At 50.8% G+C, this 24,051-nt stretch overlaps 4 protein-coding genes across 6 annotated transcripts in view; 2 read left to right on the forward strand and 2 right to left on the reverse strand.

The window, feature by feature from the left end:
- IQGAP3 (IQ motif containing GTPase activating protein 3) overlaps window positions 1–3,687 on the reverse strand; it is a 52,153-nt gene extending 48,466 nt beyond the window's left edge. Inside the window, exon 1 of the mRNA XM_057726767.1 lies at window positions 3,665–3,687. The gene's annotated coding sequence lies outside the window, so the exon portion shown is untranslated. The remainder of the gene's footprint in view (window positions 1–3,664) is intronic.
- Window positions 3,688–4,109: 422 nt separating this feature from the next.
- Window positions 4,110–9,341, forward strand: TTC24 (tetratricopeptide repeat domain 24). The gene is given in 11 exon segments (XM_057720706.1): window positions 4,110–4,815; window positions 5,017–5,220; window positions 5,785–5,913; window positions 6,079–6,191; window positions 6,544–6,642; window positions 7,791–7,888; window positions 8,035–8,135; window positions 8,514–8,560; window positions 8,563–8,617; window positions 8,738–8,834; window positions 9,260–9,341. Coding segments are annotated over 11 exon segments (1,731 nt in total).
- Window positions 9,342–13,458: 4,117 nt separating this feature from the next.
- NAXE (NAD(P)HX epimerase) lies at window positions 13,459–15,933 on the forward strand. Of its 2 annotated transcripts, none has more exons than XM_057726828.1 (6): window positions 13,459–13,691; window positions 13,822–13,930; window positions 14,077–14,187; window positions 14,271–14,384; window positions 15,200–15,347; window positions 15,683–15,933. In XM_057726828.1, exons 1-6 carry the CDS (start codon window positions 13,462–13,464, stop codon window positions 15,883–15,885), a joined length of 915 nt encoding a protein of 304 aa, XP_057582811.1. In that variant the 5' UTR covers window positions 13,459–13,461; the 3' UTR covers window positions 15,886–15,933. The 2 variants fall into 2 exon arrangements, with proteins under 2 accessions (XP_057582811.1, XP_057582818.1); XM_057726835.1 differs by having other exon boundaries at window positions 13,562–13,691; window positions 13,826–13,930.
- A 386-nt stretch (window positions 15,934–16,319) lies between these two features.
- LOC130848362 (G patch domain-containing protein 4) lies at window positions 16,320–23,087 on the reverse strand. Of its 2 annotated transcripts, none has more exons than XM_057726816.1 (8): window positions 23,023–23,087; window positions 20,650–20,790; window positions 20,102–20,175; window positions 19,895–19,987; window positions 19,708–19,794; window positions 18,059–18,150; window positions 17,749–17,799; window positions 16,320–17,514 (listed from the first exon to the last, which is right to left on the reverse strand). In XM_057726816.1, the coding sequence occupies exons 2-8, from the start codon at window positions 20,726–20,728 to the stop codon at window positions 16,785–16,787; spliced, it is 1,206 nt and encodes a 401-aa protein (XP_057582799.1). In that variant the 5' UTR covers window positions 20,729–20,790; window positions 23,023–23,087; the 3' UTR covers window positions 16,320–16,784. The 2 variants fall into 2 exon arrangements, with proteins under 2 accessions (XP_057582799.1, XP_057582789.1); XM_057726806.1 differs by having other exon boundaries at window positions 20,650–20,869; window positions 23,023–23,054.
- Between the last annotated feature and the right edge of the window lie 964 nt (window positions 23,088–24,051).

Genomic DNA, 24,051 nt, shown 5'->3' on the forward strand with positions numbered 1-24,051 from the left:
ATGCAGATAGATGGGTACAATTAATGCCCTGAAGAAGCCTGCTTTTCTGGAATGAGGGATAAACACAGTCAGATGGATCAGACTTCAGTGATACACAGGGGGAGGAGATCACTGCTATTATTAAGAGCGGTGAAAGACAGGAAGACTTCCTAGTTGAGGTGACAGCTGGTCTGGGTTGAAGTTAACAAGAATTCATCAGATTGAAGAACAGTGGAATGTTAGTCAGTGGGAAAAGCATGCGCAAGAGCAAGGAGGAAACTGAGACCTAGAAATGTCACACAGCTAAAAACTGGTAGAGCCACGATTCAAAGCCTCAGGTCGTCCAACTCCAGGCTTGAGTTCTCAACCTCTATATACTATACCACCTCCAAGGCCCTGGCCATGAGACTGCAGAAGAGAGGGTACAGTGGAGGGAGGTTTCAGAGGTAGAATCCAAAGGACTGAGAGCTGGAGGAGAGGGGGTCATGGATGTCTCTTGGGTTTCCAGCTTAGAGACTGGTTTAGTGGTTTATCAAGTAACAGTGGATACACAGGATGGGTAGATTTGAGGAAACAGCAATTTCACTTGGGCAAGCTAACTCTAGTGGTATACATTTAGAAATTAGTGGCTTATTGGTGGTGTTATAATCAGAGTGAACAAGAACACTAATTTGAAAAGATACATGAACCTTAGTGCTCATAGCAGTACCATTTGCAGTAGCCAAGACATGGAAGCAAGCAACCCAAGTGCCCAGCAGCAGATGATTGGTTTAAGAAGATGTGAGATATATATGTATATATACGTTTATATATATATATGCATAATGAAATATTAGCCATAAAAAGGAATAAAATATTGCCATTTGTAGCAATGTGGATGGGCCTAGAAAACATTATGCTCAGTGAACTGTCAGACAGGGAAAGGCAAATGCTATATGATAGCACTTATACATGGAATCTAAAAAAATAATACAAATGAATGTATATACAAAACAAAAACAGACTCAGAGACATAGAAAACAAACTTGTTACCAAAAGGGAGAGGGAGGCGGAGAGAGACAAATTAGGGGTATGAGATGAACAGATACAAACTACTATACATGAAATAAACAACAAGGATTTACTGTATAGCACAGGGGATTATACCCAATATCTTGTAATAAGCTATAATAGGATATAATCTGCCGAAACACTGAATCACTATGCTGTACACCTGAAACTAACACAATATTGTAAATCAATGATACTCAGTAAAAAAAATTCAAAGGACTGGATGCAGTGTTTGAGGTTGAGTATGTAAAGTAAGAAAAGAGAAAAAGGGCAGAGTGTTGGGGAACACTAGCATTTAAGAAGTGGGCAGAGGGCAAACAAAGGAGATGGAGAAGGAGTTGTCAGCACAGGAGAAAGACAGCCAGGACACAGTGGGTCATGGAACCAAGTGAGGAGAGAGTTGCAAGGATGTGTCGTATACAGCAGGGAATCAAACAAGAAAAAAGATTCAGAAATGAGCATTAGATCGTTGAGAGGTCCTTGGAACCTTGGTGAGAGCAGTTTCAGTCCCTGCCCCCTCCCCAAATCCTCCTCTCCCCTTAAGAGAGGCTGCTCAGTGAACAGCTGACTGAGCTGCGTATTTGGCTCTGGCTATACTGTGGTAGCATCCTGAAGGCCCAGCCCATGGGCAGAAGCTGCAGGCAACTAGGAGAGCCCGCCTCGGGCATGGGCACCATCTGTGGCACACGGCACCAGGCCTGCACACAGCAGACACTCAGCAGAGGCCGCCCGGCAAATGCAGGTGAGCCGAACTACTTCCTTATAATTTTGTTTCTGGCCATGGCCTCTCTACTTAAAAGAGGCCTTTCTCCCAGTTAAATGAGGACATTCGCTTTCTGATGCAGGCCACCCTTGGTGAGGTAGGGCAGTAGGTGCCCGTTGTCCTGGGGCCTGCTGTCTTCTCATTAAGCAGAAACTGGAGGTTGCAGATCAGTGGAGCTGGGAAAAGGCGTCCGGGGGCAGCAAGGCTCTTCTGATCTCCAAGCCTTTCCTGACCATCAACTTTTCACCCTGTTCCTAAATGTGAAACTATCACACAGAAACATAGTGTATAAGAGTGTGTTTGTGTTCATGTGTGTCTGTGTGTGATAGGGTTCACTTCTGGGACAACCCAAGCCTCATTAAAACTTGCAGTCACAGTTAGTGGAAGGGACCTTAGGCTAGTTAGCCCAGAATCCGAAAAGCTGGGCTCTAATCCCAGCTACATGACTGCTTTGTGATCTCAGGCAAGTTACACCTGCTCTTCTGAGGTCCCTTCCTCTGTGAAATGAGGGAATGGGATAGGTGACCTTTGAAGCTGTAACTAGTAACAAGCCCTTGATGTTTGGTTCTTGCTTGAAGTGAAGGGCTTGAGGTGTGTGTCTGCAAGGGTGGGGAGAGATGGGGCAGGAAGAGCAATGGAATCCTGCTATCTGTGCCCAAGCACCAGCAGAGTTCAGCACTAAGATAGGGCATTTGAGCTGTCAATCAAAGAATTCCCTAGGAATGGAGGGTGGTACCTGGTTGTCTAGTAACCCCAGGGCCTCTGAGCTAAGAGCTAAGGGAGGTAACCCTAGCCAGAGGGACCATTGAAGAAAGCAGCTACAGAGGAGTGAAGGAGGTAAGGCATCCTGTGGCTGGAGCCCCAAGACCTGGTGGGGGTGGCCAGGAATGCCTCAGGAACAAAGGCCTTGAAGAGACAGGATTCCTGGATGTTCTTAGGAGCAGGGGGAGTTTTTTTGTTTGTTTTTAATATTTATTTATTGTATTTACTTATTTGGTTGTGCTGGGTCTTAGCTGCAGCAGGCGAGCTCCTTAGTTGTGGCATGTAAACTCAGTCGCAGCATGCGAACTCTTAGTTGCAGCATGCCTGTGGGATCTAGTTCTCTGACCAGGGATCAAACCCAGGCCCCCTGCATTGGGAGCTGGGAGTCTTAACCACTGCCCAACCAGGGAAATCCTAACAGGGGGAGTTTCTTTAAAAAGAAAATGTATCACTTCTGTCTGCTTCTCCTTAAAAAAAAAAGAAGAAGAAGAAGAAAATGGGAGGGGTGAGAGCTCAACTCCTGGGTCTTTTCCACGCCTTTTCCTGTCTCTTAGGAGGAGAGTTCATGAAAATGCTTTGCCTTTCTAGGCGAGAGATACAAATGGGAAACACGTGCTGATGAGAGAAACGTATTTGGGTTTGAGTGCCCCTGGAAACCAGAGCAGGGCGTTGGGGGACTGAAACCAGCGAGCAGACAGAAAGCCAAGGAGGTGGGAAAGAAAGAGGCTAGGGAGTAGGTAGTAAACGGGAGACAGAAGGCTTGCCCCTGGAAGTTGGCTCCTTGCCAATTCCACGGCATAGTCTGCCTTGTGCCCCCAGTGCCTTGTATAGCTCCTGGAGCACAGCAGGAGCTCACGGAGTATTTGCTGAACTGACCTGAACTCTACCTTGAGATTAGACAGCAGGAGAACCTAGATTATGACTGGATGTCTTTGGAGGCACAGGGTGAAGGAGATGGTGAAGAAGAGGCCCTGCATGTGCTCTGTTTGTTCATCCATTCGTTTATTCACTCAGTAAACATTTTTTATTGTGGTAAAATCTATATAACATGAAATTCACCATTTAAAACCATTTCTAAGCATACAGTTCAGCAGCATTAAGTATACTCACATTGTTGTGCAACCTACAACTTTTTCATCTCGTTCAATAAGCAGATATTGAGAATCCACTATGTGTCAGACCCTTCCAGTTGCTCCAAATCTAGCAGGGGAGGTAGACGAGAAAGTCAATAACCCTGACCCAGTGTCATAAATGCCGTAAAAGACATAGGTGCTATGCGAGTACAGAAGAGGGACCCAGCTGGTTGAGGCGAGGGGCTTTCTGAAGGACGCTTGAAGTGAGTCTTAGAGGACGAAAAATTAATCGGGACATTAGAGTGAGAGTTGATACGGTGTGCAATGGGATAGATAAAGCAAGGTGAGAGAGCAGAGAGAAATCCCTGAAACCCCGAGGGTCACACCAGGGCAGAGGTGGAGCTGAATTGCCCTGGAGGGACAGTGCTTTGGAGAAAGCCAAGGATGACATACTGACCCCTCTGCTCCCTGTTGTCAGCGCTATGTCTTCCCTCAACACTGAGGATACCCCGCAAGAGCCCTCGCCCTCGCCCTCAAGCTCCACAAAGAAAAAGAAGAAAAGAAAGTGGCCACAGCAAGAGGCTAGCCTCCACGCCTTCACCAGGGCTGGCCACAGGGCCCTGCTGGCTGGCCGGAACCACGAGGCCTTGACCAGCTTCCAGAGGGCCTTCCTCCTGGCTTCCAAGTCACCACAAACCAGGCACACCCCTGTTCTTCGGGCCTGTGCTTTCAACCTGGGGGCTGCCTACGTGGAGACTGGGGACCCAGCCAGAGGCCTTGAGCTGCTCCTACGAGCCCAACCTCAAGAGACGGCCCAGGGCGGGTGTCATGGCGACCAGTGTTTCAATGTGGCTTTGGCCTACCATGCCCTGGGCGACCTGCCTCAAGCTTTGGCCTGGTACCACAAAGCCCTAGGCCACTACCAGCCACCAGGTGACCAGGGGCAAGCCCAGGCGAAAATGGGAGCCTGCTACCAGGCTCTGGGACAGCCTGAGCTAGCAGCCCACTGCCTGCAGGAAGCGAGCCAGGCCTACGCCCAAGCAGGGCAGCCCCGGGCTGCAGCCCTGGCACTGGGGGCTGCAGCGGGGTGTATGCTGAAGAGTGGGCTGCATGGAGCGGGTGAAGTGGTGCAGGTGCTGGAGGAGAGCCGGAGGCTTGCTGAGAGGAGCACTGAGCAGGGACTGCTGGGTGAGGCCTTTGGGCAGAGAAGGTGTGGGATCTGGGGAGATTCCGACATGGTGAGACTCTGAGGAGTGGGGTGGAAGCAGAGGCATTTTTGAGGGCTGGGAAGGGGCTGGGGGAACCCTGGGAGAGTGGGACAGAGGCTGTACCAGTATAGCTTCAGCTGCATCTGAGCTGGCTACCAGTGACCTTGGCCATGCCCTCTAGGGCAACTCTATAATGACCTAGGCCTGGGCTACTCCCAGCTCCAGCTGTTCCCGCTAGCAGCAGAGGCCTTCCGCCAAGCCCTGCCTCTGTGCCGGGGGCCAGGAGAGGAGGCCACGGTGCTAAGAAACCTTGGGATGGCCCACAACGCCCTCGGCAACTATCGGGAAGCCTGGGAGTTTCACCAGAAGGCTGCCGACCTGCACGGTGGGTACCAGTGGCTGGGAATGGGATTGCAGCCCTGAGGCTGAAGAGTGGATGGACATTTAGCACTCATTATGGGACCAGGAAGTCCAGAACCAGGGGAGTAAGGGCTGGGGGTGCAGGAGATGGGATAGCCAGACAGGACAGAGGGTTATGGGCCCAGAGCCTGAGGCCTGAGGTTGGGAAGGCAGCAGTGGACAGAGGGAAGAGCCCTCGCTTGAAGAGGAGGCCTGAAATGGAGCCCAGCGCTTCCTCTAAATGATTGTGTGACATTCAGCGAGTCATTTTTGCTTTCTTAGCTTCAGGGTCCATGTGTATTAAAATGGAGCTATTAATACCTGCCCTGCCTGGCTCCCTGGGTTTTTATGTGGCTCAGACTAGCCTGGGGGAGGCATTCAGGCCAAAGCTCAGGACTGAGAAGAGGCTGGGTTTCAAGAGTCCAGGTCTCTGTGGTGCATCTGCGGGTATGCCAGGGAAGGCACACCCTCCCTTCGTCATTGGGGGGTAGGGTCCTGATGCCCCAGCAACCAAAGTCCTCTCTTAGGATGGGGTGGGCTCTGTCACCAGGCTCTGTGGGGCAGCGGTGGGAGCAGGGCCGGAGCTTTGGCAGCCTGGCATTTGCACTGAGCCAGCTGGGGGACCACAACGCCGCCAGAGACAACTACCTACACGCTCTGCAGGCTGCCCGGGACACTGGTGAGGGTGAGGGAGTTCGCAGGTGGCTTGGGTGCGGCAAAGGCTGAGGATCCTTGGGGCTGGTGGGGAGGTGGATGGGAGGACTTGAGGGTGGGGAGTACCTCTGGAGGGGAGGGGCAATGGGGTAGGGAGCCGTAGGAGGACCTCTCAGGCTGTCTTCCCCAGGGGACGTGAAGGGGCAGTGGCAGGCCTGTGAGGGTCTGGGGGCTGCTGCAGCCAGACTGGGGCAGCATGACCAGGCTTTGAAGTATTATAAGGAAGCGCTGGCCCGATGTCAGGTGAGACCCTTCATCCCGGAATCTAACTCTTGAGGTATCCCTCCAGCTGCTATCCTGCTGTCCTTTCTCTGGCTGACATTCTTGCCTTCTCCCCATCATTCATTCACTCATCAAATGTGCATTGGGCACACTGTGCGCTAGGTCCTAGGACACTATTGAGAGGAAGAGTCCATCTCTGTCTACAGTTCTGAGCAGGTGGTGGCAGGACCCTGGCAAAGGCATGGGGATGGACTAGAAAGGAGGGGAGACAAAGCCCCCTTCCCTTCCCTTTCCTATTTCTTTATTCCCTGATCCCCAGAGGACCACAGAGCGCAGACGTTTCCCATCACCCCATTATCCACCCCCTCCCCAGAAGGAGCCAGATTCTGTGCGAGAGCGGCTGGTGGCCAAGCTGACAGACGCCATAAGGACACACGTGGCCCGGGGTGGGCCGCTCCCGACTCACACACTGGTGAGATGACACCTGAGACAAGGCGCGGGGGGTGGGGAGAGGCTACCCCGAGAAAGGGGTGGTGGCGAGCAGAGCTGACGTCCTCAGGGATGCTGCTCGTCTGCGTTCATCTGCCCCGAGACCTGCATGTGGGACATATGTCACTTTCCAGAGGCCACCTGGGGGTGGGGAGGTGGGTGGGGGATTGTGGCCCATCTCCAACACGGGGGCTGTGCCAGGGCCTTGGCTGAGTGGTAACCAGCTCAGTGAGTGAAGGCCAAGGGGTGCCTTCAAAGATACTGGGCCAAACCTGTGAGAAGGTGGAAAGGTTTGTCCTTGGCTGCAGTTCCCAAAAGGGCCACAGGATGGGAGCACTGCTCCAAGGACATTGCTGTCTCCCCTCTCCTTCTCTAGGAGGCATTCCTCTGTGGGTCTCTACCCATGCCCCTCCTTCTCTGACTCCTCCTCCCCCTCGCTCTACCTCCCAGCCTCTCTCAAAAGGCCAGTGTCTCTCCAGCTGCCTCCTCCCTCACACTCTGAGATTTCTCAGGCAACCTCCTACCCCAGGAATTGCAATTATACTTTATTATATTTATTTACTAGGTTGTATGTCCTCTCTTATTTGAAAGACTAGGACACCATTTTTTTTTTTTTTATGTTCTATCCAATTTAGTTTTTTGGTTTTGTTTTTGTTTTTTTTACAATAAACTCCATATATTTAGAGTGTACAATTTGTATCCCAATCTCCCAATTCATTCCCCCAGGACACCATATTTATAATTTGCAAGTAAAATTAAGTTAGCCTGGTATAAGCAGCGGACTGGATTGGGGGTCAGAAGACCTGGGTCCCCTCTGAAATTGGCCACTAGCTCTCTGTGACTTTGCCCCTGGAGGGCCCAGGCAGGATGAGGTGGTCATCAAGCTCTGTCCAGGTCTGACAGTCCATGAGCCCAAGTTCTTACTTGAGAGTTACTAGCAGGAACCTTAAGAGAACAAAGGGCCTCATCCTGTAATTTCGTCTTCAGGTACAAGGCATAGCCCAGCTGTCCCTAGCACGTCTCTGTCACTCTGGGCCATTGTGTGTGCAGAGAACACACATGCATGCCACAGCTGTAGCTAGGATGGCCATATTTCTCAAACTGATTCTCTTTACTTCCCTTCATTCCCAGACCTCAGCTCCAGGGGGGCCCCAGGCTCCAGGTGGGGCCTGCCCAGCGGTGAGGACCCCAGCCAGGGTGGGAAAAAGCACAGCAGGAGTGCAGCACGGGTGAGTAGGGCAGGAGCAGAGCTTCAGGGCTGGGTGTGGCCTCTGGAGGGTGTTGAGAGGTATCACAGCCTGGCAGTGGCGGGTGGGATCTGGGGAGGAGGGGATCTGGCCTGAGTGGCACCCTGCCCCGTTCCCTGCCCCTACAGATCTTCGGGTGGGTGGGAAGACGAGTTAGAGGAGGGCCACGAGGAGAAAGAGGAAGAGTCGGCGAATGTTCCCACGACGTCTTGGCCACCAAGACTGGAGCGTGAGTCTAAGTAGGCTGTCTAGGTAGCTGTGCGTCGCCTTCCCCCAGATGGGAGCACTCCCATTTCCTTTACCCCCAGCCCCCACTGGCCACATTCCCAAACCCAGGACCAGCCCTCCCCTCTTTCTTCTCGTCTGGCCCATTTCCCCTAAACCCTTTCCTGAACTGCCTCTTCCTCCTTGCTTCCGAGGCTTTCCTAACATCTAGAACTTTGCATCTTAGAGCACCAAGGCTTTCACACCTACCACAAGCCAGGCACTGGATGCTTTTCCTACCTTAGCTTACTGTTTACACGTCTTTTCCCCCAAAGGCTCTGCACTCTGAGGAGAGAGTTCCTGGCTACTTGGTGACTTGAATTCACTGATGTCTTCTTTTCAGTGTGTTTTCTCCCAGGCACCAGTGACACTGGTGAATCATCCCCAAGCCTAGCCGGCCCAGGTTTGCCAAGCACCTGCCCTGTACAGTTGTCCCCTCTGTGTACAGTAACCAATACATCCCCCGATACCCACCCTCCTTGTTCTCCCAAAGATGTCTCATTTCCACCATGATGGTTCTTGGCGCAGAGAGGCTTGTGATGAATGTGTTTGTTCCTCTCCACCCAGGTCCAAGACCCAGGGCCCATCTTTCATTTGGAGGCCAAGGCACTGTCAGAATGGAGAACCCTGGACTTCTGGTGCCCAACAGCCCCCAAACCAATAGGTGGGCCCCTGGGGGAAGGGAAGAGGCCTGGAGAATGGATAAAAGAAGTAGGAGTGGGTGTGGCTTTGGATGAGTTTAATGGAACATGATCACTGTTAAAGTTGGGGGGAGATGTGCTCTGGTGCTTGGGGATATGGTGCTTTGAGCCTCTTCGTCTTTGCCCTTTAGCAATCTGAACAACCCTCACCCAGCTCTGGAGGCCCACGGTGTCCCGGGCCTCCTGCACAGCCTGGGTGGAGGCCTCAGTGAAAGGGAGAGTCCTGCTGAATGGGGGGACATGCGGCTTAAGCCTACTCCCTCCTGCCCTGGAGCCCACCAGCAGACGTAAGGGCCAGAGAGGGTAACAGAAGCTGCAGGCAGGGCAAGCTGCCTTCTGTTCGCTCCCTAGTCACTCCCACTGGCAAGCCCCTCTCTGCCTCCTTCAGGTCATCCAAACAGCCCAGGGAAACCCCCAGCAGGAACCCTCAGAGGAGATCCACTGAGTCTGGCTTCTGCATGGTCATGTGACCCTCCCCTGCTGCCGCAGCATGGCCTCTGCAGTACCTCCCCAACATACACACTTCGGAGGCTACTGGGACTGAGCCCCTTCCCAGTCATTCCCAGTGAGCACTGTATGGACACGGAATACAATGTCAGCAAGTGGGCACCCGAGCAGGCTGGACAAGGGCTTTGAAGTCTCAGCACTGAGGCAGTCAGTGTGCTCCGCGGGATTTCTGGACTCAATAGGCAAAAGAAAAAAGGAAAACGGATGGTGAATTTCCCCCTTTTCTTTCCGGATTCAAACTTCACGATTGCTAATGCCCTTGCCAGTTCTTAAAACTATGACATCTTGGTCAAGAGGCTTTGGAGTCACTGACTCCATTTTCTCATATGGGGAATGGTGATCTAATGCTACAGAAGATACACCGTAACGCACGGATTGCCATCCGTGCCGTAAGGCACAGATTGATGCACTCCTCTTCCTCCAAGAAACACAGCAGATGCTGGATGCAGGCCCCTCAGGCCTGTAGCAAAACAGCTGCCAGCAGCTGCAACAACAGTATTATGTAACACTGATCACTTATCACATGCTACACACTGTTCTAAGTGCTTCACAAGTGTCTTCTTTAATCCTCACAGCAGATGACTCCCCTTTCACAGATGAGGAAAAGAAGGCACAAAGGTTAACTGGTTTGCCTCCTAGTTCACACAACTAGTAAGTGAAGCTTTGATTCAAACATAGGCAGTGAGTACCTTCTACAATGCTGTGCAGTTCTACTCCCCAAGTTAAGCCATTGCTTACCAAGAGCTGGTTGTGTTTGATACCAAATGTGTTTATTCCGAATGCATGTGTTATTATTATCTGTAATTTAATTAAACTGATGAACTAAGAGTGTGAAAACAAGCAGTTTCTATGAAAACTAAGTTGAATCCTTAAAAGACATGATTCAAGTGAATCACTTTAAAAAGTGCTGTTGAATTAGATGTGAGCAGAGAGACTATTACAATTGGGGTGGGGGATCATAAAAATCTAGATGAATTTTGCACTCAGATTGCTTCAAATATACCATTAATTTTTTGTTCCATGTTAAGGAAGCAAACTGCAAATTGCAGGTGAAATGTAAGTGGTGAAGTTTATGCAAGAAAGAAGATGGAGAACTACAATCTTTGGCCCTATCCTCAAAGACAAGACCCTGGTCACACTTTGACAGGTGGCAAATGAATGTTGTCTTTTTTTCTTTTTGGCCACACTGTGCGGCTTGTGGGATATTAGTTCCCCCACCAGAGACTGAACCCTAGCCCTCAGCAGTGAAAGGGTGGAGTTCTAACCACTGCACCACGGGGGAATTTCCTGTATTTTTTGTTTTAAGTTGACATAAAATCACCTACTCCCAGTCATGTCATATAAGAGGCATACTACTGTACTGTGAATTCCTTCACAATGAGATTTTGAGGATTCATTAAAATTCGTAGAGGATCTACTATGTTCCAGCCACAGAACTAGGTGCAGGGAATGCAGCTATTAATCTTCCTTTTCTAATGGAGTTTATTATCTTGTCAGGCATTCAAGATGTCTTGATTGGGATGCAGGTTCACCAACTGTAACAAAAGCCAATATAACAGGGGCTTCCTAGGTGGCGCAGTGGTTGAGAATCCGCCTGCCAATGTAGGGGACACGGGTTTGATCCCTGCTCCAGGAAGATCCCACATGCCGCGGAACAACTAAGCCTGTGCGCCACAACTATTGAGCCTGCGCTTTAGAGCCCGTGAGCCACAACTATTGAGCCCATGTGCTGCAACTACTGAAGCCCACGCGCCTAGAGCCCATGCTCCACAACAAGAGAAACCACGGCAATGAGGAACCCATGCACCACGACGAAGAGTAGCCCCCACACACCACAACTAAAAAGAGAGCCCGCGCACAGCAAAAAAGACCCAACACAGCCAATAAAATAAATAAATTTATATATTAAAAAAAAAAAGCCAACATAACAGTGCCTTTAAATAGAGAAGGAAGAAAGGAAAATGGATTTTGAGGGACAATTAGCAGCACCTGCCACACGAGAGTACTGCTACTGGGTCAGGCCAACCCAATATCAACCATCATTGGTTCTACCATTTCCTAGCTATATTATGTTAGGAAAATTACTTGACTTCTCTCTGCTACTCAGTTTCTCATCTCTAACATGAGGATAGGGACTTCGCTGGTGGTGCAGTGGATAAGACTTTGCACTCCTAATGCAGGATGACCAGGATGAAATTAAATAATATATGTAAAGTATCTGGAACTCAGCAGGTGCTCCTTAAATTGGTTTTGAAGGCATTTCCCAAAGAAAACTCCAAAGCCTGAAAGGCAGCAAGGTGGACTAGGGCGCTTGGGCACTGCCCTCCTGAGGACAGCCCTCATTTGGTTGTTTCATATATTCTGCGTGTGTGTGTCATTATTTTATAGTTACGTCTCATCAGAATGAAGTCAGCAGTTGACAACGCTTTAGTTGCATAGTTCTGCCTTTGGAGAGGCATCTTAGCATACAATAATGCTTAAGACTACAGACTCTAGGTCAAGCTGCTTGGATCCTAGCTCTACTGACAGCTATCACTGTTATCATTAGACATGTCATTCAACATCTTGGAGCCTCCATTTTCTCATCTGTAAAATGGGAATAATAACACTTGTTGTGAGGATGAAATGAGATGATTCATGTCAGTACTGGGCACATATACTCAAAATGTTATCTATGTCAAAGAAGCATGCTTCACATTGTGTTTTAGAAATGAATCTTCAGAATTACCAAATTAATTTTCTCAAGAAGGCCTGTGGGGAATCTTGACTTTAACATATAAAAATAAAACTTCTTAGAAACTGGTGAAATTATAAACAAAGTTAATGAGGTCTTGGATAAGATTATCCACTTGTAATGTAAACCCTACATTTCAGTTTAGATGAGTAAACTCAATGAGTTAACCACACAGTCTAACAAAAACAATTTCCCACCACAATCACAGTCTGATATACTCAATTTCCCACAACAAATACATAAAACAAACATAGATGATGGTCAAGGGTACAACCCACAGGAGATGAAAATCCTCTTATAATTAAAAAGGAGGCTATCAGAGGAGTAGTTAAAAGCAGGAGGGGTTCCTGTTTTCTCAGTGAACTAGCCAGTAATGGAATTCATGATACAGAAAAAGAATAAGCTAGCATAAAAACAAGACCTTCAATCCTGTAATAACCCATAATGGAAAAGGAAAAACAAAACAAAACCCAATACCTTCATTCCACCTGGATAATTATCTGAATTATCTTACTGCTTTAACGTAACTGGCCTGTTATTCCCCAGATTTCTCTCTTCACCGGGCAGGAGTGCGTTTGCATTCTTATGAGCTCTTGGGTTTCTGGTTTAGTCGATCTCTCCACGTTTTTCTTGAAATATTATCGTGACCTGGAGTCTAGGGTTTCCATTACATTTTCAACCATGGCATACTCAACCTATTTAAGGTTTATAATTTTCTATTTTCACTGCTGTTATCTCCATAAAGAGGGACAAGTATTAAGAATGAGTAGGGAAGTACAGCGTGCCGTCCTGGGAAACAGACAGGGAAGGTTAATTTAGTGGGGAGAGGGGCCCTAGGCTGCATGAAATGTTTAGCAGGGTGAATAAGAACAGTAAGTTAGTTTACTGAGCCCTAAGTACCGGGCGCTGCCGCCGGCTCTGCAGGGACTACCACCTCATGAAGCATGTGCTCGTATCCGCGTTTTACAGACAGGAGACTGAAACCTGGAGAGCCAAGCTCACTCCGCTAGTAAGGGGTAGGGGAGGAACCGGGGCTCACTGAAAGTGCTACAAAGACATGAAGAATGATTACCAAACGGCGGTTGGGAGCAAAGCACTTCGGGTCATCTGTGAGGCAACATGAAAACCCTCCCGCGAAGGGCTGCGATCCAGACGGAAGGACGAGGAGCCGGGATGGAGGCGGGGCCGCGCTGGGCGGGCACCCGGGCCGCCGGCGCGCGCAGTAATGACGCGAGGGGCGGCCGAGTCCCAAGCCCCGGTCCTTCCAGTCCCAGGACCGCTTGCGGTCGGGGGGGGTGGGGCAGGGGGCTGCGGGCCCCGCCTCCCGGGGGCGGGGCGAGGAGCCGCGCATGCGCCGCGCGGGCCCGGGGGTTGGGGGTGCGAGCGCTGCGGGCTGCATGTCCGGGCTGCGTGCGCTTTTGGGGCTCGGGCTGCTGGTGGCGGGCTCGCGCCTGCTGCGCGTCAGAGCCCAGGCCGGCGCCTGCCGCGCGGGCCCCACCTGCTGGGGGCCGCAGCGGCTGATCTCGGGTGGCCGCGGGGACTCAGAGGTCATGGCGAGTTCAGCGGTGAAGTACCTGAGGTGGGCGAGGTTGCGGGCGGGCGCGCGGGGCGCGGGACTCGGGTGGAGGGCCCCCCTCCCGGGGGCGGGACCTGGGGCGTCCGCGCGACGCCACACCTGAGGGCGGGGGCCTCTGACTGGGTTTCCTCAGCCAGGAGGAGGCCCAGGCCGTGGACCAGGAGCTGTTCAACGAGTACCAGTTCAGCGTGGACCAACTTATGGAGCTGGCCGGGCTGAGCTGTGCCACAGCCATTGCCAAGGTCAGGGGCACAGACTCTCGACCTAAGGGGCAAGTCCCTGTGCAGACCACCTGGCCTAGGCACAGTGAAGTGGGAGGGACGGCCAGGCCAAGCCTGGGCTGTCACTGCCCAAAGCCCCTCTGAATCCCCTCCTACTCTGCCTTCAGGCATATCCCCCCACGTCCTTGTCCAGGAGCCCCCCTACTGTCCTGGTCATCTGTGGCCCCGGGAATAATGGAGGAGATGGCCTGGTCTGTGCTCGACACCTCAAACTCTTTGTGAGTACGCGGGGAAGGGCTGTGCGGGAGAGTATGAGGTTTCCAGGACCTGGGCTTGACTTACCCCTTCCCTTTCCTCATAGGGCTACCAGCCAACCATCTATTACCCTAAAAGGCCTAACAAGCCACTCTTCACCGCACTGGTGACCCAGTGCCAGAAAATGGACATCCCTTTCCTTGGTGAAATGCCCCCAGAGGTAGGTAGCTCCAGTTCATCGCCCTCCTCCATATCCGCTGCCCTGTGTTCTGGTCTTCCCTTTCCCTTCCAGGCTGAGCTCTTTTGCTTATCTTCCTCTCTAGGGGATTAACTCTTAAGAGGGCAGGGATCGTGCCTGACACAGAAGGTACCTGAAGTATGCTCTCTGAATAGAAGTGGTATAAGAGCCTTCTCCATAAGGCGGGCTTCATGAGTTCCCGACACTACCTGACACCAGCTTCTCTAAAGCTTCATTTTCCCTTAATCTGCCCTGGTCATTCGTTTAACTCTAGCCGGTTCCTCTTCACCTAGCTTGCAGTAAACACATTATCTGCCCCTCTTGGGAGCTGAAGTGACTGCCTCATCCTAAACCCTTTCTTCAGATGCTTCAGATCTTGGATTTAGAAGTGGGAGACTTGAGAACTTCTTTTTAAGATTCCTTAACACATTTTGCCAATGAAGAGACCCAGATGCAAGAGAAGGGAAGTGATTTGTCCAAAGCCACAGAACCAGATCATGGCAGAGCCAAGACTAGAACCCGTCCCTCCTGAATCCACGTCTCAGGCTGTCCTACACTGTAGCCTCCTCAGTGGGTGGCAGGCACTTAGAACAGAAAATGTGACTGGACTCAGCTTGGCCTCAATCAGTGACCAATTTGCACTTAACTCTAGGCCTCAGAATGCCATCTGAATGAGATAAAATTATATTTGTGCCTATGTGAATGGTCCGTGGGTGCAGAGGACAGCCCTCTCCTGTTAAAGGTTCTTTGTGTAGCTGCCAGCTCTGACATCCCTTCCTTTTCCTGCTCTCCCGCAGCCCACGCTGATTGATGAACTCTATGAGCTGGTGGTGGATGCCATCTTCGGCTTCAGCTTCAAGGGTGATGTCCGAGAGCCATTCCGCAGCATCCTGAGTGTCCTGGATGGACTCACTGTGCCCATTGCCAGCATCGACATTCCCTCAGGTGCTGAGTCCAAGGAGGTTGGAGGGACTGGGGCCCTGCCCTGTCTTGAGGTGGGGCCCCAAGAGCCTACCTAAGAGCTCTGGTTCATGACTCAAGGTTCAGACCAAGTCTATAGGTGCAAAACACAGCCGAAGTAGGGCTGCGGAGCAAAAGCGTTCAGGAATGCCCTTTACGTCGACTGTGAGAGACCAGAGCCCAGGAGTACATAGACAGGATTTCCTCAGGTGGGGACCCAGGGGGCTTCCCACTCCTTTAGGACTAGAGTAGAGCAAGGTGTGGAAGGGGACTGGACATTTGGTCCCTTCCACTCTTTCTGAATACTGCCTTCTTTTCAGGATGGGATGTGGAGAAGGGAAACTCTGGAGGGATCCAGCCGGACTTGCTCATCTCCCTGACAGCACCCAAAAAGTCTGCCACCCAGTTTACTGGTCGCTACCACTACCTGGGGGGTCGTTTTGTGCCACCTGCTCTGGAAAAGAAGTACCAGTTGAACCTGCCACCCTACCCTGACACTGAGTGTGTCTATCGTCTGCAGTGAGGGAAGGTGGGTGGGCATTCTTCCCAGTAAAGACTTAATTCCTCTCTCCCAGAACTGTGGAGTCCTGGGAGCTCTTCTGGCAATAAAGGTTAAGATGGCAGGAGCCAGAGAGCAACACTGGAAATGTGGTGCCCTCTCTCTGGGGGAACAATAGGCAAGAGGGGTTGCTATGGCATTTGGAGACAATGACAATTAACTTTCAGATGCTGAAAAGGGCTCCCAAGTGACATGTGCTGTCCTTTACACACAAATTCTTATCAGGGATGCAAACCGGGAGCTGGGTGAGGTTCTCTAAACTTTCTCCTTCCACTTAACAGCATAGCAAGACTACAGGAAGTTAACAGAAGGAATTTCTTTAGAGGCCTCCAAGGAAACTAATTTGTATTCAGGACATTCCCAGGCTGAGAATGGAGACGACAGTCAGGACTCATGTATAGGCTATGAGGCCAAGCTGATGTTTATTCAATTTGGTATAGTTAGAAACTGGCAACCTATAGGCTGAACTTGCATGTTTTTCTTAGCCTTCACAAAATTAAAAAATCAGTACACTTCCCATAGGTCTGCATTTTCAGCTTCTTTTAGCCAAGATGCCCCTTCAGAGGGTGCCTGCATGCTGTCCCCACAGCTCCCCCGCCCTGGCACCCTTGTCCCTTGGCTGCCCAATCCCTGAAGGCTCTTGAGCTCACCGTCTCTGGGTTAGATGCTGTAAGGGGGACTGTCTGCTCCCTCAACTCAGACATGGCACTACCGTGCTCCTCTCAGTGGACTACTGTTCCAGAGCTGTTTCCTCCTTGGGAGGGACTCCTCACCGAGGGGGTGCACAAGACCTGCAGCAACTCAGATCTCTGAGGCTTCAGCTCCTGAAGAGGAATCAACTGGGCCCCACCTTGACCTGGCCCTCAGTGTCTCTTCTGTTTCTTTTTTGCTCTCTGGTCAGTGTTGACTCCAGGTCTTTCCTCCTCTGGTTGCTTCTGCCTCTTCTTACCTCTGCCACTTGAGCCAGTGTGTGCTCTGCTCTCTGTTGCCCTAGTCCTGCCATCTTCCTCATCTCCTTCATCCCTTACATCCAAGATATCCTCCTCTTCCTGATGCCGCTGTCTTTTCTTCTTGCTTCTCCTACTTTTCCGATCACTGCATGATCTGCTTTCTGCTTCTCTGATCCCACCATCTGCAACAGCCTCCTCAGCTTCTTCATCCTCTTTGTTCAAGTCTTCTTCTTCATGCTGCCTCCTCTTCTTCTTCCTTTTCCTGAGGGACTGATCAGTTTGTTCTCTGTTTTTCAATTCCCCAAGCTCACTTGTTCCTGTGGTCTCTTCTTCCTCATTCCCTACAGCTGTTTCCTCCCTCTGATCTGTGACCCTTTCTTCTTGATGCTGTCTTTTCTTCTTCTTGCTTTTCCTGATGCTATGGTCAGTGTGTTCTGGGTACTCTTCTGCATTCCTTTTAGTTGCCATAGCTTCCTCCTCCTCTTTCTGCTTCCTTCTCTTTTTCTTTTTATGGGGAGGCTTGCTCTCAGACTGCAGTTGAGGGACCCCAGGGTCCTGGCCTTTGAGACGAGCCAGGAAGGCCTGCTCCTGGGCCTCTAACCGAGCAAGCTTAGCCTTCATTGTGATCCCAAGACGGGCAGCCCTGAAATAGATGGGGCTCAAGTCAGAGGGAGGGTATCAGGGAAAACAGACCTAATCCCTGAGACTGTAGGGAAAGTTGGTAAGGGAGGAGCTGCCTATTTTCAGGCAGCTTCAGAGATGGGCAGAGAGTAGACATCATTTTCCCTGGGGTGAAAAGAGTGGCACAGGCCATCCTCAAGGGTGGGCTTCTGATGGGGAGAAAAGGAGGGAGCCCAAGAAGCTAACCACTACTTACTTGTGTGCTGTTCGCCCCTCACAGGCTTGGAGCAGCATCTCATCGGTCAGACTGTTGGGGAGGGGTGGGAATCAGGAATTACAAACAGATCTGGTGGAAAGGCTTGACCTCCCCTTCCCGCTAAAACACTCCTTCAGCACTGAGTTCCTATTCAGGACCTGGCACTCTTCTAGGTGTGGGGGACACAAAGATTAGTATAGCACAGTTCCTCCCCAAAGAAGCCCACAGTCAAGCACTACGCTTGGTCCTTTCTTTTGAGATCTGAAGGCATCTCCTCCCACACGCCCCTAGCACTGAAAAGAAGTCTCACATCTTTGGAGGCTTGGTCCCCTGGCTGTCGTCATCACTGCAGCTTTCCAAGTCCTTGTCTGGCTTCTCCCCACTTGAAGTCAGTGTGGCCATCTAGGAGGAGGAATCATGGGGGTGGACAAGGCCTACTCAACACCACCATCCCTCTTCCCTCCCAGAAGCCACCCCACCACCACCACCACTTGAATAGGCACAGGCACAAATTTGTCAGCCCCCAACATCGCTCCTTGCAGCCCCACGCAGAGGTGTTGCACACTGCATACGTCAACTTGGGCAGGAGGTGGCCTGCAGTTGGGGGTGGGTGGGGCAGGCGCAGTCCTGGCCTCCCTGGCTCACAGCCAGCTAGTGGGCAGAACAAGAAGGAAGGAAGAAGGGCTCTGGGTCATCAGCTCTTCACAGGGGGACAAGTGCCCCCTGGTGGTCATCCCACAGTGCCAGTAACTGACAATAAAGATGGTACTTTTCATGCCCCCCCACCCCCCACCATACCTATGCAGTACTTTAACCTAAGAACCTACTATGGGCTAAGAGGTTGGGGAAAGGGTGGAATAAGAATGAGATGGGTCCAGCCTAGATGGAATCTACATGGTTGAGGGGGAAAGAAACATGGCAGAACATAAAACATGAAAGCGTTGTCTGTGCTAGAGGAGAGGTATCCTACTCGGGCTTCAGGGTCTGGGGAGTAGTTTCTACAAGTAGCTGAGCTCTGGAAGACAAGAAAAAGGCCAGCAGGTAGAGGGGCAAAGGAAGCAGAATGTCCCAGGCAGAGGGAAAGCATGTGCAAAAACTTGAAGGTGAAAAAACATGGTACTTTAAAAAGATTTAGATTCCATCTGGCTACAGTGTAGAGGTCCTGAGAAGTGGCGAGAGGCTAGGGAAGAAGGCAGGGACAAGGCAGGAAGGGCCATGAGTTAGGCTGACACATCTGGACTGTGTCATCCTAGGTCAAGGAGGAGCCAGTGACACAATGAAATTTGTGTTTTAGAGGGAACACTCTGGATGCTTTGTGGAGGATGAACTGATGGGGCAGGGATTGAGACTAGAGTAAGGAGTCTAGTTATGAGGCTGTGAAAATTAGGCAGGAGATGATGATGGTCTGAACTGGGGCGGAAGATGGCCACAGAGATGAATGGGAAAGATTTGCTAGAAAACACATAGAGCTCTTAAGCACAGAACAGAGGATCCCTTCAATTGGCAGGCTAGAAAAGGGGAGTCCAAACACCTGGGTTCTAGTCCCGTCTGTCATTACTAGCCAGCTGTGGGCTCTTCAGTGAGCTACTTTCCCCTCTTTTGGCCACATCTGCAAAATAAGGACAATGGGTCGGATAATCTCTCAGGTCTCCTCGGGCTTTTAAGTCCTTTGACTTAGACATCCCTGCCCTGCCCCGCCCTGGCAGCTCCTGACTGTGCCGCACCTCCCACTCCCTGCTGCTGCCCCCTCAGCGGATGGCAGGGACCCACGCAACCTGCGGATTTCAGTTCTCGCTAAGGGTCTGGGCAGCCTAGGTAAACGACAGCGAGGCTGGTCGCAGGCCCCCACTGTTAGGACAGTCCTGAGAACAGGTGGGGCATACAAGGCAATTGTTCAGGCCCCAGGGGAGACAAGGGAAGGGAAAGAGGAGGGGCCCTCTCACCCCCAGCCTCTCACACCTTCACAAACTTCTGATACAGCAGGTTGGGCTTGGCATGATGATGACGGGTGGTCTCCTTAGACAGGCGCCTTATCTGCACTCCATCCTGTGGGGAAGCATCCGCGAGTGGGTGACATGCTGTGTCTCCCTCACCCCCACATGTCCCAGGCCCTCATGGTTCATGTGCCTAACGTGAGAGCTTATACCTGCCTAGTTTCCACTACCAAGCTGGCCGCTGTCTTGTTGAAGAGCTCATTCCACCAGTGGTTTGTGAACTCCTTGGCAGGGTCGTGTCCCACCTGCCAGGGGAAAAAGTATGAACTCAGGACCTGTCATTCCTCTCCCTCCCCCTATCCTCAAGCTCACCCCCCCCCCCCATCCCCACTGACCTCCCTCAGCCTGCCCAGTCTTACCCCATGAGTGTCCTGCTTCAGCGTCACCCGGAGGGCCTGGGTGATGCCATTCTCCTTCCGGCCCAGGCCTTTGCCTGCAGAAGACAGTGAATGATATGGCTTATTCCACGGCCTGCCCCAAGCCCTCACAAGGCACCCCCAGCCCATGCCACTCCTTGCCATTCCACACACCTAGCACTGGGCATGCCCCGTCCCACTTGGAAACCCTCCCAGTTCCACTCTTCCTAGCATCTCTCCATGCGGTCTTCCCATTTTTGAGCCCAAACTATCTTTTCCTTCACAATCCTCTCAGGACATAGGTCATGTTTCTTTCTCCCCCCTCCCAGTCCTCCCGACCACTTCCTTCTCACTACCCACAGTCATATTTCTTCCCTTCTCCCCTTTTCTGGAAATGTCAGCAATTTTCTTCTGCCAATTTCCCTTTAAACTACCTTTCCCTCCTTCAGCTGAATGAACTACACAGGGGTTAATCCAGGATGATGCCTCTCCCCTGGGCAGAGGGTCGTGAGGGAGTTGTGGGGCTATGGAAGGGGCCCCGTGGGAATCACCTTGAGTCCATCCATGCTTTAGCAGCTGCTCCTCAGCAAACTTCATCCCACGACTCTTGACCTCTGGGGTGACACTCATGGTGAGGGAAGTACCACTGTCCTCAGGCCCTCACCAGAGAAGAGAAGGGGTCACTATCTTCCCTTTAAGAGGAAAAAAGAAAGTGCCCAAGTTATCCATGAAATCCATCCTGGCTGCCCTTATAAGAGTTCTTTCCTGAAGCTGCAGCGGAGACAGAGGAAGGAGGCCTGGTCCTCAGGGAGCTCCCTGTTTGACCAGAGAGGTCAACATCAACACGTTGAAAGCCAAGGAGAACTGGTATTAATGATAACACCCAAACGTATGGCGAGCTCACTGCCTGCCTGTGCTAAGGTTTTACATGCGTCGTTTCATGTACTTCCCAGCACAGGAAGATTTCCTGAACTTCACATTCAGGAAAGCATTATTATCCCTGTTTTGCAAATGAGGAAACTAAAGCCCAAAGAGGTTAGGTGACTTGCTCAAGGTCACACAGCCGATGCACATGGAATTCAAACCCGGGCAGCTTGTCTGCAGAGCACCTACTCTTAACCACTACCTGGTAACACCGCCCACGATTTATTACCATGCAAAAACAAAGCAAGGCGGTGCTCGTTAACCTTAGTTATAAGACAACAGTACTTGATAGAGCCCATGTCCTATACCTATGCCCCAGCATTTACACTGTCCTCTCAGTGTGAAGTTACACACCTCTTCCCCACTGTCTTTCAGTCCTGTTGGAGTGCCCCTTTTTCATTGAAACTGTCCAGCTTAGGAAGGGCACTCTTATTGAGCATTTACTGCACAGCGGAGGGTTGCACATATTGCTATATTGCTGCTGTCTCATTGAATCCTGACAGGCCTGTGAGGTATGTATTATCCTTATTTTACAAAGGAGGAAAACAAAGTCTGGGTTTCTTGCCTGGAGTTACACAGCTGCTAAGAGATGGAGCTGGGATATGAGCCCAAGTTGCCTGACTCCAAAGTGGCCCTCTTTCTATCACATTCCCAAATACAGTCATCCCTCAGTATCAGCCGAGGATTTGTTCCAGGACATGCCGTGAATACCAAAACCCATGGATGCTCAAGTCCCATACTTAGCTTTCAGCATCCCAGGATTCAACTAATCACTGATCGTGTAGTACTGTAATAGTTATTGAAAAAACACAAGTCGACCCACGCAGTTCAAACCTGTGTTGTTCGTCAACTGTAGTTGCATTTCTTTAGTCATGCAGGTGTCCCTCATTTTGGACTCCAAAATGACATTAGCCAACTTGTATACCAAATTTGCCTCTGAATGCTTATGACATTAGATGGCTTATTACTCAAGACATTCAGAACTATCACTGGGACTTCCCAGGAGGTCCAGTGGTTAAGACTCTGCACTTTCAATGCAGGGGGTGCAGGTTCAATCCCTGGTCGGGGAGCTAAGATCCTACATGCCTCGCGGCCAAAAAACCAAAACATAAAAAACAGAAGCAATATTCAATAAAGACTTTAAAAGTGGTCCACTTCCAAACAGTGAGGCCTTTAAGGCCACCTCAAACCTCTGCCTCTTTGCAGAGTTATTTCTGATCTATTAGCCCCCAGATTTCAATAACAACCACCACCAACACATGCACGTATTCAGTGCCAGCCTGCTGCTAATTGCTTCACACACGTTATCTCATTCAATCCTCCTAACAACCCTATAAGGTGTTTTTTGTTTGTTTGTTTGTTTGTTACTGTAATTGATAAATGAAACGACACTGACAAGCTTAGTTACTTGTCCAAATCAAATAGCTGGCAAGTCGCGGATCCAGGATCTCAGGCATTCCAGAACTGGTGTTCTTAATTACTACACTCCTCAGTCCGACAGCTGTTTGTACTTTATGCTGTAAAACCTACCACTGCCTGTCCCTTGTCGCAGTCATGCGAAACCATATGCCCTGGTTTTATTCCCCAACCCCGGTATACTGAGTGCAGCTCCAAGAACTGGGAATGCGTTCAGTCGTCATTCGTGGAACTGAATGACATAGATGCTAATTGCTTTAACCGACCTAGAATGGATACTGTGGACAGAAGCAACTAGATCCCAGGCTGTGCGCCGCGGTCTTTGTGAAGGCTATTAGCACATTTTCAGGAACTGTCTTCTTACCAGTCAACCCGAGTTTTCTGGAGAAGGGGCCCAGAGGACCACCATTCTTACAGCGGTTCCAAAGAGCCGGCAACCCTTTCCCTAGGGCTCCTTCCTCTTGAGGTCTAAACTCCAGCCCTCCTACCGCAGTTTCGCTTGGGTAAAACCACTCTCCTGCTCTCGCATTTCCTCCTGAGCCCGGGCTCCGACAGCCACCGTTCGGGGGACCGTAGGCCCTTACCTTCAGTGCAAGGTCCTCTCCGCAAACACACGTGCCAGATGTGATCCGTGCGCCGCCATCTCCCCGGAAGTGGCGTTTCGGTCGTTCTAGGCTGTCGAAACCATAGAGACGCACGCCGGAACCGAAGTCCTGGATGTACCCGGAGAAACTGTATTGCAGAGGCCCTGTTGCCTGTGTGGTTGCCGTAGAATCTCGGCTGCAGAACGTGCCCATTTCAGGACATGGGGGAGGTATTCTGCTTACTTCCTCCCGACAGGCCTGAACGGCCGCGGCAGTTCAGTCCTATCGGCTCCCTTGGGATGCCGAGAGCAGCTTTGGGTCTGACACTGACTAGTCCCAGGCAAAAATACGAGGAAGGAAAACTTTAGGGGAAAGCATCGAGAGTGGCCTGAGAGATAAGTGAAGGCGGAGAAGGAGGTAGCACCTCTGAGGTGATTTGCGGGGATGAATACTCAGAGCGCAGGGACAGTTATTTATCAACTCCTAAAGATGAGAGGTTTCTGTAGGTTCACCAAACACTTTGACTCACCAGTCGGCCAGGACCTGCCCCCTTTGGTGCAGGTGATACAAAGATGCATAAGAGAGGAGCCCTGATTTCGAGGTGCACCTAATCTAGCCCAAGGAAAACTGGGACCTTGAGTGGGACTAGAGAGAGATACAGGATCCTAGAATGCATGCCAGGTTGAGGAGTTTGGACTTGCCTTTTAAGTATGCGGGTCCGTTGAGCAGGAGAGGGAAAGCACATATTGCAAACAAATCAGCAAGAGAGGTTGCACGTGCTCCCATCCCCACAAACTGTTCCTAGGCTTCACTGAGCCACCCAAAAACTAAGACCTGGAAAAAAAAATCCCTTATTTGCGTCCTGTATCAATATTTATGGTAACTTAGTGCCCGATAGGAACTTCAAAGAGAAAAACTGCCATTTCACAGTAAAGTTTTTTTGTTTGTTTTTGTTTTGTTTCTTAAATTTATTTATTTATTGGCTGCTTTGGGTCTTCGTTGCTGCGTGTGGGCTTTCTCTAGTTACCG

The sequence above is a fragment of the Hippopotamus amphibius genome, chromosome 1 (genome assembly GCF_030028045.1).
Source record: "Hippopotamus amphibius kiboko isolate mHipAmp2 chromosome 1, mHipAmp2.hap2, whole genome shotgun sequence".
Classification (NCBI taxonomy): domain Eukaryota; kingdom Metazoa; phylum Chordata; class Mammalia; order Artiodactyla; family Hippopotamidae; genus Hippopotamus; species Hippopotamus amphibius.

Coding starts and splice junctions, on each gene's coding strand:
- NAXE (XM_057726828.1), top strand. CDS start 13,462: ATGCGCCGCGCGGGCCCGGGGGTTGGGGGTGCGAGCGCTGCGGGCTGC. Junction 13,931..14,076: donor GTGCCACAGCCATTGCCAAG/GTCAGGGGCACA, acceptor CTCTGCCTTCAG/GCATATCCCCCCACGTCCTT. Junction 14,188..14,270: donor CTCGACACCTCAAACTCTTT/GTGAGTACGCGG, acceptor CTTTCCTCATAG/GGCTACCAGCCAACCATCTA.
- LOC130848362 (XM_057726816.1), bottom strand. CDS start 20,728: ATGAGTGTCACCCCAGAGGTCAAGAGTCGTGGGATGAAGTTTGCTGAG. Junction 18,151..19,707: donor TGTATCAGAAGTTTGTGAAG/GTGTGAGAGGCT, acceptor TCCTCCTCCTAG/ATGGCCACACTGACTTCAAG. Junction 17,800..18,058: donor GGGACCAAGCCTCCAAAGAT/GTGAGACTTCTT, acceptor CCTCCCCAACAG/TCTGACCGATGAGATGCTGC.